The 12,854-nt window shown below is 51.5% G+C and overlaps 1 protein-coding gene across 1 annotated transcript in view; it reads left to right on the top strand.

Moving 5' to 3' along the window:
* MTCL2 (microtubule crosslinking factor 2) overlaps positions 1–7,199 on the top strand; it is a 64,963-nt gene extending 57,764 nt beyond the window's left edge. The window contains exons 13-15 of the mRNA XM_065892871.1: positions 548–618; positions 2,182–3,532; positions 7,047–7,199. Coding sequence (XP_065748943.1) covers positions 548–618; positions 2,182–3,532; positions 7,047–7,199 — 1,575 coding nt within the window. The remainder of the gene's footprint in view (positions 1–547; positions 619–2,181; positions 3,533–7,046) is intronic.
* Positions 7,200–12,854: the final 5,655 nt, after the last annotated feature.

The raw sequence follows: 12,854 nt of genomic DNA, 5'->3' as shown, positions 1-12,854 counted from the left end.
TGTCCATATAGCCACACACTGAGTAACCAAAGGGTGAACATATGGGCCCTTGCTCATGATAGCCTGAGGAAGCAATAAAAGCCAATTCTGGGGAACTGAAGCAGGAGAGGATTTCATTAGGGGCTCAAAAGGGCTGGTGATGCAGGGTCAGAAAACTGGTGCAGGTCTCTGAACCAGGGTGGGGCAAACCCCAAGCAGGACCTCAGGTCTGCTTTCACCTTCAGCTGAGCAGCGACTACTGGGTGCTTTGTTGCTGCCGCTACATTCAGAATACGTTCTAAATAGAGTCTCTTTCCTTGGGTTCCCTCTTGGACCGCTGATTGGCCATGCCTGCATCACACACCTGTGTGTGTGTGGAGAGGGGGCAGGTGCACTGTAGCCAGAAGCTGACCAATGGGCATTCTAGATCAGTGCTGACATCACTCCTGCTCTACAAGAGGCGACTCATGCGTGGGGCTCGGGGCCAGCTCCCACCCAGACCCCCTGTTACCTTCCCTCTGTGTGCTAGTGGCCAGACTGACCCTTTCCTGTCTCTCTTCTATGGCAGACACACAGTGAGAAGATCCACAACAAGGAGGCTGTTTCTGAAGCTGAGCTTGGGGGAACCGGCTTAAAGAGGTGCTAGCAGCCCCTCCCCATGCTCCACTCTGCAGCCCCTCCCCCTGCTCTGCCCCCCAGCCCCACCCTGCAGGCTGCCCTGCCCCTTTGCCTCTCTTCTCTTCCTCTGCCCTGCGCACCCACCACTGCACCTCAGCTGAATTGGGAGAACACTGGGATATGGTTTCTAAAGATTTTTTTTTTTTTTTGATGTGGACCATTTTTTTAGTCTTTATTGAATTTGTTACAATACTGCTTCTGTTTTATGTTTTGGTTTTTTGGCCCGGAGGCATGTGGGATCTTAGCTCCTCCACCAGGGATTGAACCCGCACCCCCTGCATTGGAAGGTGAAGTCTTAACCACTGGACCGCCAGGGAAGTCCCCTGGGATATGGCTTTTATGGAACCCAAGCCACTTAGGAGCCGGGAAAGTTTGGGTGATGGCAATTGTAGCCTGTGCTTTTTTTGATTCTGGGCGTGGAAAACTGGGGCCCCAGAATATCCTAGCTGGGGAAGAAACTGTTTAGCTCCTCTTGGGGTTCTTCCTGTCTCTGGAGTTGGGAGAGTCCAGCTGGACATCTATTCCTGGGACTAGTGAGCAGCATCCTCTGGGCCCAGCCCTGTGCTATAGCCAGGAAAACCCCTAGGGCTATCAGGACCGTGTCTCCACCATTAGGAAACCATTATGAAAAGATTCAGGGTAACAGAACCTCCCAGGGGCCGTGCGAGTAGCGTGAAGCCAGGTGGGCCCCAGGATAGGAGGGTGGCTCTGGAGTCGTAGTGTGGGATTTGAATTCCAGCACTGTCATTTCTAGCTCTGTGCCCTTGGGCTGTACTTCCCATTTCTACCTACTGGGATAACAGGAACTGCCCCCTGGAGTTGTCGGAGGACTGAATGGTCTGACGTGTGCACTGTTGTCACGTAGGCCTGGCACTTACAATCATCAGGCAGTGCACGTGCCAGGTCTGGGCTGGAGATTAAATGTGTCCTAGCTTGGGTTCCCTCAAAAGTAAACGTTGAGGCAAGGATTTAAGTGCAAATGGTATATTTGGGAGGGGATTCCAGGAAAAGCCTGGAAGTGAGACAGGGTAGGGAAGGCACCATAAAGGAGGTGTTATCAACCAGGATACACGTGGGCAACTGGATCAGCTTCACAGCATCTCTGGGAGCCAGAGCTGAACATTAGTTCTCCCACCTGGGGGACAGGGAGGCTGGTACCAAGCCACCAAACCCCACTCATTGTTTGTTGAGGGCTGTGTCTAGGGCCATAAACTATGTGAATGTCTAGCTTCCTGTGGGTAGAGGCCAAGTGTGCTCCTGCAGACAGAAAAAAGCCCTCCAGTGGAGAATGGCAGGTGCTCAGAGATGCAGTGCTGCGTGTGTAGGTGTGAGTGTGGAGGGGATGAGGGGCAGGGCACCTACAGCGTCTTCCACAAGAGGTGAGCAGGACCGTCATGGTCTGTCTCCCCACTGCCCCACCGCCCCCTGCCCGCGAAGTGCACGGACCAGGGAGGAAGACCAGAGTACGTGCTCCACATGAGGCATCTTCCACTAACTCTGCCCTTTCTCCTCTGTGCTTCCCAGGACCAAATCTGTTTCCTCCATGTCAGAGTTTGAAAGTCTGCTGGACTGTTCCCCCTACCTCGCAGGGGAAGCCGCCCTGGGCAAGAAGCTGCCCAACAGCCCTGCCTTTGCTTTTGTGGGCCCCCAGCCAGTGGACCCGGAGAAGGCTGCGCCGGAACAGCCAGGGCTCTCTCCACGTGACTGCAACCGCCTGGGTGCCCTGGGCTGCCAGGAGCCGGCAGGGAGGCAGATGCAGCGCAGCTACACGGCTCCCGACAAGACGGGCATCCGCGTCTACTACAGCCCCCCAGTGGCCCGGCGCCTGGGCGTCCCCGTGGTCCATGACAGGGAGGGCAAGATCATCATCGAGCCGGGCTTCCTCTTCACCACAGCCAAGCCCAAAGAGTCCGCCGAGGAGGACGGGCTGGCGGAAAGCTCCTACAGCCGCTGGCTCTGCAACTTCTCCCGGCAGCGCCTGGATGGAGGCTCCGGGGGCGGCCCCTCGGCGGCCGGGCCCGGCTTCCCAGCGGCCCTGCACGACTTTGAGATGTCGGGCAACATGAGCGACGACATGAAGGAGATCACCAACTGCGTGCGCCAGGCCATGCGCTCGGGCTCGCTGGAGCGGAAGGTGAAGAGCACGTCCAGCCAGACGGTGGGCCTGGCCAGTGTGGGCACGCAGACCATCCGCACGGTCAGCGTGGGCCTGCAGACCGACCCGCCCCGCAGCAGCCTGCACGGCAAGAGCTGGTCGCCCCGCAGCTCCTCGCTGGTGTCCGTGCGCAGCAAGCAGATCTCATCCTCCCTGGACAAGGTGCACTCGCGCATCGAGCGGCCGTGCTGCTCACCTAAGTATGGCTCGCCCAAGCTCCAGAGGCGGTCCGTGTCCAAGCTGGACGGGGCCAAGGACCGCAGCCTGTGGAACCTGCACCAGGGCAAGCAGAACGGCTCGGCCTGGGCCCGCTCCACCACCACGCGGGACAGCCCCGTGCTGAGGAACATCAACGATGGGCTGTCCAGCCTATTCAGCGTGGTGGAACACTCGGGGAGCACCGAGTCCGTCTGGAAACTGGGCGTGTCCGAGGCCCGGGCCAAGCCCGAACCTCCCAAATATGGCATCGTGCAGGAGTTCTTCCGCAACGTGTGTGGCCGGGCGCCAAGCCCCACATCCGTACCCGGGGAGGAGGGCGTCAAGAAGCTGGAGCCCATCTCCCCCGCCAGCTCCCACCAGCCGGAGGGCATGGCCAGGATCCTGAACAAGAAGGCAGCCAAGTCAGGCGGCAGCGAGGAGGCCAGGCTTTCCATGCTCCCCCAGATGGGGAAGGATGGGGTCCCTCGGGATGGAGATGGAGCCACGGTCCTTCCCAATGAGGTAGGTGGGTGGGGTCTGCCCTTTTTCTTGGGAGGTGAGATTGGCTTATAAGGTCCCACTCTTGGTTTTCAAACTCAGGCATGTGGTTTGCGTATTTCAAAAGGTCCTTGTGCTGCTCTGGGATGGGGGTTGGAAGGCCCCAGACCTGGAACAGCAGACCTGATGGACACACAGTCTGAATACAACAGACTGGTGAGCATGGTGGCATACCCACCTGCTTTGCCACCACACCCCAGAGGTTGCCAGCATCCCCTCCAGGGAAGAGGCATTGCCGCTCACTGCCCTCCTGCTACCCAGTGGTGTGCGGGAGCCAGCTGCTTTGGTTCATGAGAGCCAATCGTGTACATCTCTGTGTTTAGTGATGTCACCTTAGTACCTTGAGATCGGCCACCAGGGGAGGATTTACTCCTTGAAAATTAGAAATGCTGCATGGGAGGATTTACTCTGTGAAAATTGGAAATGCTGCAAATCAGGGCTTTTCCTCTTACTCCTGGGAAACTAGTCATTAAACATGTACCAGCACACCACTGCCCTCACCAAGACTCTATCCCTAAGTGCTTCCATTTTCTCTGGGACTGTTTTGCTGCTCACCCCACTCCTGATACCAGTTTCAGATTTAGTTAGGGATCATGTGCATGTTAGTAAAACAACGCATGTAAGTTAGCTTTGCAGAAAGGGAAATTGCAGAGGATCTCATGGAACCCAAGGGCAGGGACCCAAAGGCCCCAGTGGCTGCTCTGTCTCCCTCTCCTCTCTCTTGAGCTTCATTTTCTCTGATGTCCTCTTCCTCCCTCTGTCTCTGTTATATTTGAATATGGTCCAGGTGGGCTCTGCCTACTCTGCTTTTATAACATCTTCCAGTTCCAGCACCTAAGGGAGACTGACTCAAATCCCTCTGTCCCCATTCCACATTTCAGGAAGAAACTGACTAGTGTAACTTGAGTCCAGTGTAACCCCTTGGTCCAGTCAGCTGTGGTCAGGGGTGGTATCATGGTCTGCAGTGCACGGAGTGAAGGAGGGTTGTAGGTGGGGGCACAGAGAGGTGGCATGGGCTGGGATTGACCCACGTGATTTGTACGTATTGTATGTTTAGCTGGTTTCTAGTTTTTCCCTATTATACGTAATGCTGTGGTGAACATCTTGACACAAAAGCATTTTTCCGTATTGCAGATTATTTCCTTACATTTGAGTTGCAGAAATGGGATTCCAGAATAAAAGACTAAATTGTTAAAGGTATTTGATAAGTGTTGCTAAATTGTCTTTCCAAAGACTTTGTTTAATTTCTAGAACCCCCAGGAGTGTATGGTGAGTGCCTTACCTCCCTATACTCTCTGGCTGCATTTAAAAAAAAAAAAAAAAAAACTTTTAAATATTCATTCCTCTTTTTTTAACTAAGAAAACCCTTTTTGAGGTTAATATACATACTGAGCATATTGTAAGAATATGGCTTATTGAATTCTCACAAACTGAACACACCCATTGTATTAGAGTTCTCCAGAGAAACAAAACCAATAGGCTTTGTGGGTGTGTGTGTGTGTGTGTGTGTGTGTGTGTGTGTGTGGAGAGAGAGAGAGAGAGAGAGGAGAGAGAGAGAGAGAGAAGAGAGAGAGAGAGAGAGAAGAGAGAGAGAGAGAAGAGAGAGAGAGAGGAGAGAGAGAGAGAGAGAGAGAGAGAGAGAGAGAGAGAGAGAGAGAGATTTATTATATTGCAAGCTGAAGACCCAGGAAAGCCAATGGTTTAGTTCCTGAGTCCAAAAGTCTGAGAAGCAGAAGAGCCAATGGTATAGCTCCAGTACAGCATATGTAGCTGATGTAGTTCCGATCTAAAGGTCATCAGGAAGGAAGAATTCTTTCTTACTCAGGGTGAGTCAGCCTTTGTGGTCTATTCAGTACATTGACTGATTGGATGAGGCCCACCCGCATTAGAGAGAGCCATCTGCTTTACTCAATCTACTGGTTTAAATGTTACTGTCTTCCAAAAGCATCCTTGCAGAGGCACCCAGGATAATATTTGACCAAATATCTGGACCTGTGGCCCAGTCAAGCTGACACATGAAATTAGTCATCACACCCACATAACCACACCTACATAAAGAAACAGAGGTACAAAGCCGGCTGTATTTTGAATGTTGGTTTCACAGTTGATCCAGATGTTTTTCAGTATGTAAAATGTGCTTATTACCTGTTGGCCCAATAGTTCTCCTAGGAACGTAGCCTATGGAAATATTCACAGAGGTGGATACGTGTGTAAAGAAGTGTATTGCATTATTAATAAAAATTGCTAAGATTTATTGAATACTTAATAGGCGCCATCAAATGCTTCACATATACCTTATGTGACCCTCACAACAACTTTGACAAAGGTATCACATCCCTCATCTTAGAGCAGGAAAAATCAAGGCTCAGAGAGGTTAAATAACTTATCCAAGTTCACACAGCTGGTAGACAGTTGGGCTGGGATTTGAACCAAGCAATTGAGCTTTACAGTGGCACTTTTTTTTTCGAAGTATAGTTGCTGTACAATATTATATAAGTTACAAGTGTGTAATATAGTGTTTCATAATTTTTAAAGGATATAGTCCATTTATGGTTACTATAAAGTATTGGCTTTAAACATATCCTTGTACAATAGCTTATTTTATACCTGATAGCTTGTACCTCTTAATCCCCTACCTCTATATTGCCCCTCCCCCCTTCCCTCTCCCCACTGGTAACCACTAGTTTGTTCTCTACATACGTGGGTCTGCTTCTTTTTTGTTATATTCACGAGTTGGTTGTAATTTTTAGATTCCACATACAAATGATGTCCTACAGTATTTGTCTTTCTCTATCTAACTTATTTCACCCAGCATAATGCCCTCCAAGTCTATCCATGTTACTGCAAATGGCAGAATCTCATTCTTTTTTTATAGCTGAGTAGTATTCTACTGTAGATATGTGCCACATCTTCTTTATCCATTCATCTGTTGATGGACACTTAGGTTTTGGCAATTGTAAATAATGTACAGCAGCACTTTTAACCATTATCCCTGTGTGTTGGTAATAGTAAAAAAAAATTAGAAACTACCTAATATCCACATAAAAAATGCATTGGATAAATAAATCAAGCTACTTCCATGCAGTGGAATAGTATGTGGCCATTAAAAAGAAGGAGATCTGGACATACATGACAAAAAAGTGTTCATGTTTTGCAATTACAAAATAAGCTGTAGGGGTTGAAATCATTTGGGTAAATGCATGTGTGTGCAATGTTTAGAGAATTTATCTTTCATGGACAATGTCTACTTTCTTCTCTGTATATTCCAGAATTTATTACCTTCTGGAAAGTTCTTTATGAGCATTCATTACTGCTCTAATGGGAGAAAATAATTTTTAAAAATTGGTCCGGAGAGGGGCTACAGCCCCTGGGAACTGGTCCCTGGGCACAGCTGAGTCCAGATTCCTTGCCTGGCCACCCAGTCCCTGGGTGGGCAGTGCCTCCTGGCTCCTCCCGACTTCTTCCTCCCTCCTCCCAGGATGCCGTGTGTGACTGTAGCACCCAGTCTCTCGCCTCCTGCTTCGCCCGGCCATCCCGCTCTGCCGTCCGCCACTCTCCTTCCAAGTGCAGGCTGCACCCTTCGGAGTGCGCCTGGGGTGGGGAGGAGAGGGCAGCCCCCCCCAGTGAGTGACAGAGCAGCCGAGCTCCCCACCTCAACCAGCCCAGTCCCTGGACAGCCAAAGGGAACCCGCGGAGAGGAGACGAGGTGAGGGGCCCGCGCCCCCTGCATCTCTCGCCCAGGAGGGACAGCAGTTGCACCACCGCCGCAGAAGAGCTTTCCCATCCAGGTAAAGCGGGCCTCCTGCTGACTGCTGGGTGGCGATCTCTGACTTCCCAGGGGAAGGCAGCGAGTGGGAGAAAGACCAAAGCTGGGCTTCAGAAGCAGCTCCAGAAAGATCCCTTAGGAGCTGATCCGTTGGGAGCTGATCCCTGGGTCATAACGGAGAGCCTTGCCTGGTTCTAGCCACACCCACTTCTCAGAAGAGCCAAGGAAAGGATACACTTCCGGCCATGCCCCTCAGGGAAAAGGGCTCACAGAGACATTCCCTGCCAACCACATCCCTCTTCATGGGGAGGAAACACCAATGAGAAGAACAGGCTTTGCTCTAGGGCTCAACTTGGGGTTTTTGGTGGAGCTGAAATGGGCATCACCCCGTCCATTTCTTCCCTCCACCGCCTCCTCCTCCCAGCCCTGCTGCTCTGGATTGCTATGGCTCTAGGGGATATGATAGGGCGGTAACCAGGGTCAAGTATCTGCTTGGAATCCTGGAGCCCTGGATCTCCCTGCCCGTAGCTTGGATGCAGCAAGGACTAGAAGACGAGGGGCTCAGGGCTGGAGAGCCACTGGAACTGCCTTTCTTGCCAAGGTGACTTGGGGGGCCCCAACCTTCCCAGGAGACTCCTTGAGGACAGAAATAGGTAAAGTCCATCTCAAGACCTGGTGCACAGATAAATAAATGCCTAATTGCCCACTGCCTTGATCGCTGGGGTCTCTTTCCCTGGCACCCTGGAGGGGCACCGCATCTCCACTGTGATTACATCCTGGAGCTGGTGGAGGACAAAGACGTTCCCAGTAAGAGACTCCCAGATGGCCAGGTCAGGCCAAGGAGCATTCCGAGAGGCCAGTGCCCCAGGACATGGCAATAGACTGGGGCCTGGAAACATATTTCTTGCCTCGGTTGTTTATTTGGATTTTTCTTACTATAAATATTTAAGGTGGTTTTACTTTATTTTAATAATTTAACTTACCCCAAAGCCCCTAAGGTAATTTATTGGAGGTTGATACATGTACTCTCGCCACTGGGACAACGCAAGGCTTTAACACGATGGACAGGCGCAGGGTCCCCTGTGTGGATGAGGCAACTCAGCGGCCGAGCTCTGGTCTCCAGGTCAGCTTTGGAGGGCCCCCTAGCAAAGCTGGAGCCCTGCAGCCTGCTCCCCCCAAACTGCTGACCCTTTGGCCTCAGAGCACCACTTTACACTCAACACCCGGTACTTGCCCAACCCCCAGACGTGAGTCTGTAAATGCTCACAGACAGGGTGGAGGGCTGGACCGCTTCCCAAACATTTTCCATTTTTTCTCATTTTCCTCCCTCCCTCTGAAACCTTTTTTGTTTCGATGAGTCAAACACGGATTACTAAGGCTTTATCAAGAGCATGGAGATCTCTCCAAGTTCCCCAAGTGAGAACTCACAGGAAAACAGGACTGAACTTCAAGAATGTTGTTTATTGCAGCTTTGTACATCGATCTGAGAGTGTCTGCCAGCCTGCCTCAGTTCTCAGCAGCTTGCCAGCTTTTTCACCAGCCTCTCTCCTTAGCCTTATGGGCTCTCCCGGCTCGCCTCCCAGCCCCAACTCCACTGCGCACCCTTCCCCATGTCCCATGTGAGCTGCCTGAGCCATCGGATGGATTGCACCGTGGCTCATTGCAGTGTGGTGATGGGGGAGGGATATTCAGATGGCCTCCCCCCTTGGTGCCAGTGAACCCGTTTTGTTTACACACATCTGCCTGTAACGGGCTGGGGGCTCAGAGTGGAAACACCAGGATAGAGTGGCTTATCTGTGAATTTGCCATTAGGAAGACAAAAAGCCAGCAGCGTGGCTAATTTGCCCCCAGGACTCAGGAGATGCCTCTGCGCTCCCACCTACCAGCTGCCGGTCTCGCCCTTTCTGGGGCACCTGGACCAGTTACCCAAATTCCTTCATCGCCATTCCCTATCGGTAGAACTTGGGGTTACGTTGGTGCAAGCAGCCACTTCCTCATGCCATAGTGACCTGTGTGGGCAGAGCAGGCAGGCTGATGGAGCCATGGGCCAATCCCCTCTAGGAAGCCACTGCTCCCACCCAAGAGGTCAGGGGGCCCCTCCGAGGTTATCTCCAAGTGAGGGGATTCACACAAGGCCACAAGCCACCAGAGGCCTCTGGCACTTCCCAGAGCTGCAGAGGGCCAGGGAGGCTGTGCTTCTAGCCTTGGGGAGATATCCTCGTGAGACCTGAACCCTGCGGACCGCTCAGCCTTACCGTCGTTCTCATCCAAGATTGTCCTTGCATTCTCATTGTCTTAGAGCATGGCCACCCAGACCTCAGCCAGTGTCCGAGACCCCAGAGCTTGGTTTTCAATAAAGTCCCAGTTTCTGCTTCCTGCATGCCACTGTGCAAGGTCACTCATCACTGTTCCTACAGAAGCCTCTGGACGAGGGGCTTGATGGGGTTGAAAATGTTACGTGTAAATATTGATTTGGTTTGATTTTTAGCATTTTAATTAGTAACGGTTGTGTTTTCTTTTTTGGGGTGGGGGGTTGGTTTGTAAAAACTCTCTACTCTTTTGGAATGTAATTTCTAAGTTTGTTTCTTCAAATGCCTTTTTAAGTCTTGGTAACATTCCCAAAGCAGAAAACTGCCTGGCCCTCTGTGGGGATTCCCCTGGAGCATTGGGTCCCAGGAAGGAACACTGCCCTTTCCCCCTTTCTTCCCCTTCCTGCTGCCCCTTACCTTTTCACTCCTAGCAGCTTCTTCTTCCTTCTCTTCCTCCTCCTCCTCTAGCCTTCTTTTTCCTTTCCCCATCTCTATTCTCTGCAGCCAAAGTCCCAAGGAACCCTGGGGTCCTAATTCCCTACAGACCCCTGGGTTTGGATCCATTGTGTTGGCACCAGTTGGTTGAGGGGAAATGGGAGACCAGTTGGCATGGTTGACCCCAGACTGGACGGTCTTGTGTTTCTTATGTCTGACCTCTTCCCAGAGCCAAATTAAACCCTCCTGGGGGCAATGATGTCTGTATTTGAAATGAAAGTCAAACCACTTTGGCACATCAGTGGTCCCTAGATCCTGCATGCACAAAGCATCAGTATCCAAGTCCCCGTCAGCCTGGCAGCCCTGCCCCCCTCCCCCTCCCCCGCCCCCCGCTAATTCTTTCCCCACCAAAGGCTGACCAATTGTAAAAACTCCTCCAAGAGGTCTTACTCAAAATGGCCCCTCCCCTTGGTCCCCCCAGGGACGCTCCTCTACCAGCTGCTCTCCCAGGTGACAAAGTTGAGGACCCAAGACTGGACCCTCTTACACCCTAATTGCCACATGGCTCCCTCGTACCTGCCCCCATGCACCTTTCATGGTTTCGTCACCCGGCCTGTTCTCCTCTTGCCCATCCAACTGCCAGGCCCTTCCTCCCTCTCCTCTCCCATCTAGAATGTCCTCCCCACCCCAGTTTTGCCAGCCTTCCAGCCCCACCAGCATCACCTCCCCCCCCACCCCGTACACCCCCCCTAGAGCACACTGCTATTTAGAAATTGCTTCCCCATGCCACATCTCCTTCAGACTTCTAAGGGCCAACTCTGGGAGGCAACCTTGGCAGGATAGGGGTTAGTGCTCCCATTTTACAGATGACGAAACTGAAGTGCAGGTCTCCTCCCTGAGTCACCTAACTGGGAAGTCATCAAGTTTAGACTAGAACCTGGGTCCACTGGATCCCCCAGCCCAACACTGTCCTGCTTGCTGTGTCAACCCGCTGCCCCACTGGAGGCTTTGTGTGGGTATAGGACACCGAGAATATGCCACTGCCCAACCCAGACATAAAACCAGTCTACTCTGAATCACTGGACCCCTGTGTCCCAGAGGGTGGTGTGGGGACCCCCTGCATCAGAATCCTCTTAGGCATGTCCGAAATGCAGCTTCCTGGGACCCGCCTCAGCCTCTGGGCTAGGAATCTGCGTATCTAACAAATTCCCAGGGAGATCCTGAGTACCAGTGGCCACACCATTGATGTTCACAGCCCTGACCGTTAGGCCATCTTTTTTTAACCAGATAACCATGATGTTATATCTTAAAAAGAGCACTGAGCTGGTAATTAGGGGGCCTGGTCCTCAAGCCAGCTCTGATTTGGGTTAATTATGCTGAGAATTTCCAAAAAGCACTGGAGGCAATTTACAGTCTTAGTCATAAGGATCAGTAAGACAACAGAAAAAAAGAAAGTCAGGAACTTCCTTGGCGGTTCAGTGGTTAAGACTCTGTGCTTCCACGGAAGAGGTTACGGGTTCGATCCCTGGTAGGGGAACTAAGATCCTGAATGCCTCATGGCGCAGCCAAAAAAAAAAAGTACAAAGAAAGTCAAAAAGCAAGAGGAATTATCATTCCCCAAATCTATCTGACATGATTCCCATAATCCTGCAATTAAATTTTACTCTTGAGTTTCCTGGCAGCCACAGTAAAAAGGGAAGCACATCATGGTGAAAAGGGAAGCGTGTCATCATCCAGTCAGGGGATGTAACCATAGTTGCCCCAGGAGACAAACTCTTCTGCTGCTAATTTCGAGCATGTGTCCTTCCTTCAAAGTCCACTAAGCCGGTTGCAGTGTGAACCTAAGATGCAAGGATGGTTTCCAGGTCACTATTTTTAAAATAATGATAAACGGCCACCAACTTGAATAGCCTTGGCCCCGGAGCATGTGGCTAGTCTGTACCTCAGTTCTTCCAGCTGCAAAGTGGGAGACTGTCCTTGCATGGCTGTGCTGAGGACCAAATACAGTACTGTACCTGTGAACCTGCCTGGGAAAGCATAAGGTTCTACACCCATGGGGAGTGGTCCGACCACACTCATTGTCCCCACGCCAGCCTCCTGGTGCCCTGGCCCCAGGGGTGATACACCCCTCACTAGTCTTAGTGAATAGAAAGAAAAATAAACGGGACCTACCCCCTCGCTTTTTTTAAAATTGTGGCAAAACGTACATAAGACATAGCCATTTTTAAGTGGCTTTAAATACGTTCACAGTGTTGTGTTGATACAACCATTACCACTCTCCACTTCCAGAGCTTTTTATCATCCCAAACTGAAACTCTATACCCACTAAACAATAACGCCCCATCCCTCTCCCCCAGCCCCTGTAACCTCTGTTCTACTTTCTGTCTCTATGAATTTGCCTCGTCTAAGCAACTCATATAAGTGGAATCATACATAGTGTTTGTCCTTTTGTGTGGAACCCCCTCACTTTTTTGGATGAGGAATCAGGCCCAGAGAAGGGACAGAGTGGCTCACCCAAGGTCAGACAGCAGGTTAAAGGCAGAATCAGGACCAGAACCCAGGCTTCCTGTCTCCCATCAGGTTCTGCATCCCCAGTGGTGAGACACCCCCCACCTACCATTCCGTGGTCTTGGTCGAACCCCTTCCTCTCTCTGGGCTCTACGTTCGCTCCCCACTGCCCACCCATCCTCTCTTTTAATATCTTCCTCCGAATCTTCCCCTCATCCTGCCTCCTCTTCTCCAGCTGATTCCCACCAGCAGACTGAGTGGCCCTGAC

The sequence above is a fragment of the Phocoena phocoena genome, chromosome 15 (assembly GCF_963924675.1).
Source record: "Phocoena phocoena chromosome 15, mPhoPho1.1, whole genome shotgun sequence".
NCBI classification, from domain to species: domain Eukaryota; kingdom Metazoa; phylum Chordata; class Mammalia; order Artiodactyla; family Phocoenidae; genus Phocoena; species Phocoena phocoena.
Note: the sequence above shows the minus strand (reverse complement) of the source record. Positions and strands in the feature narration are given on the sequence as shown.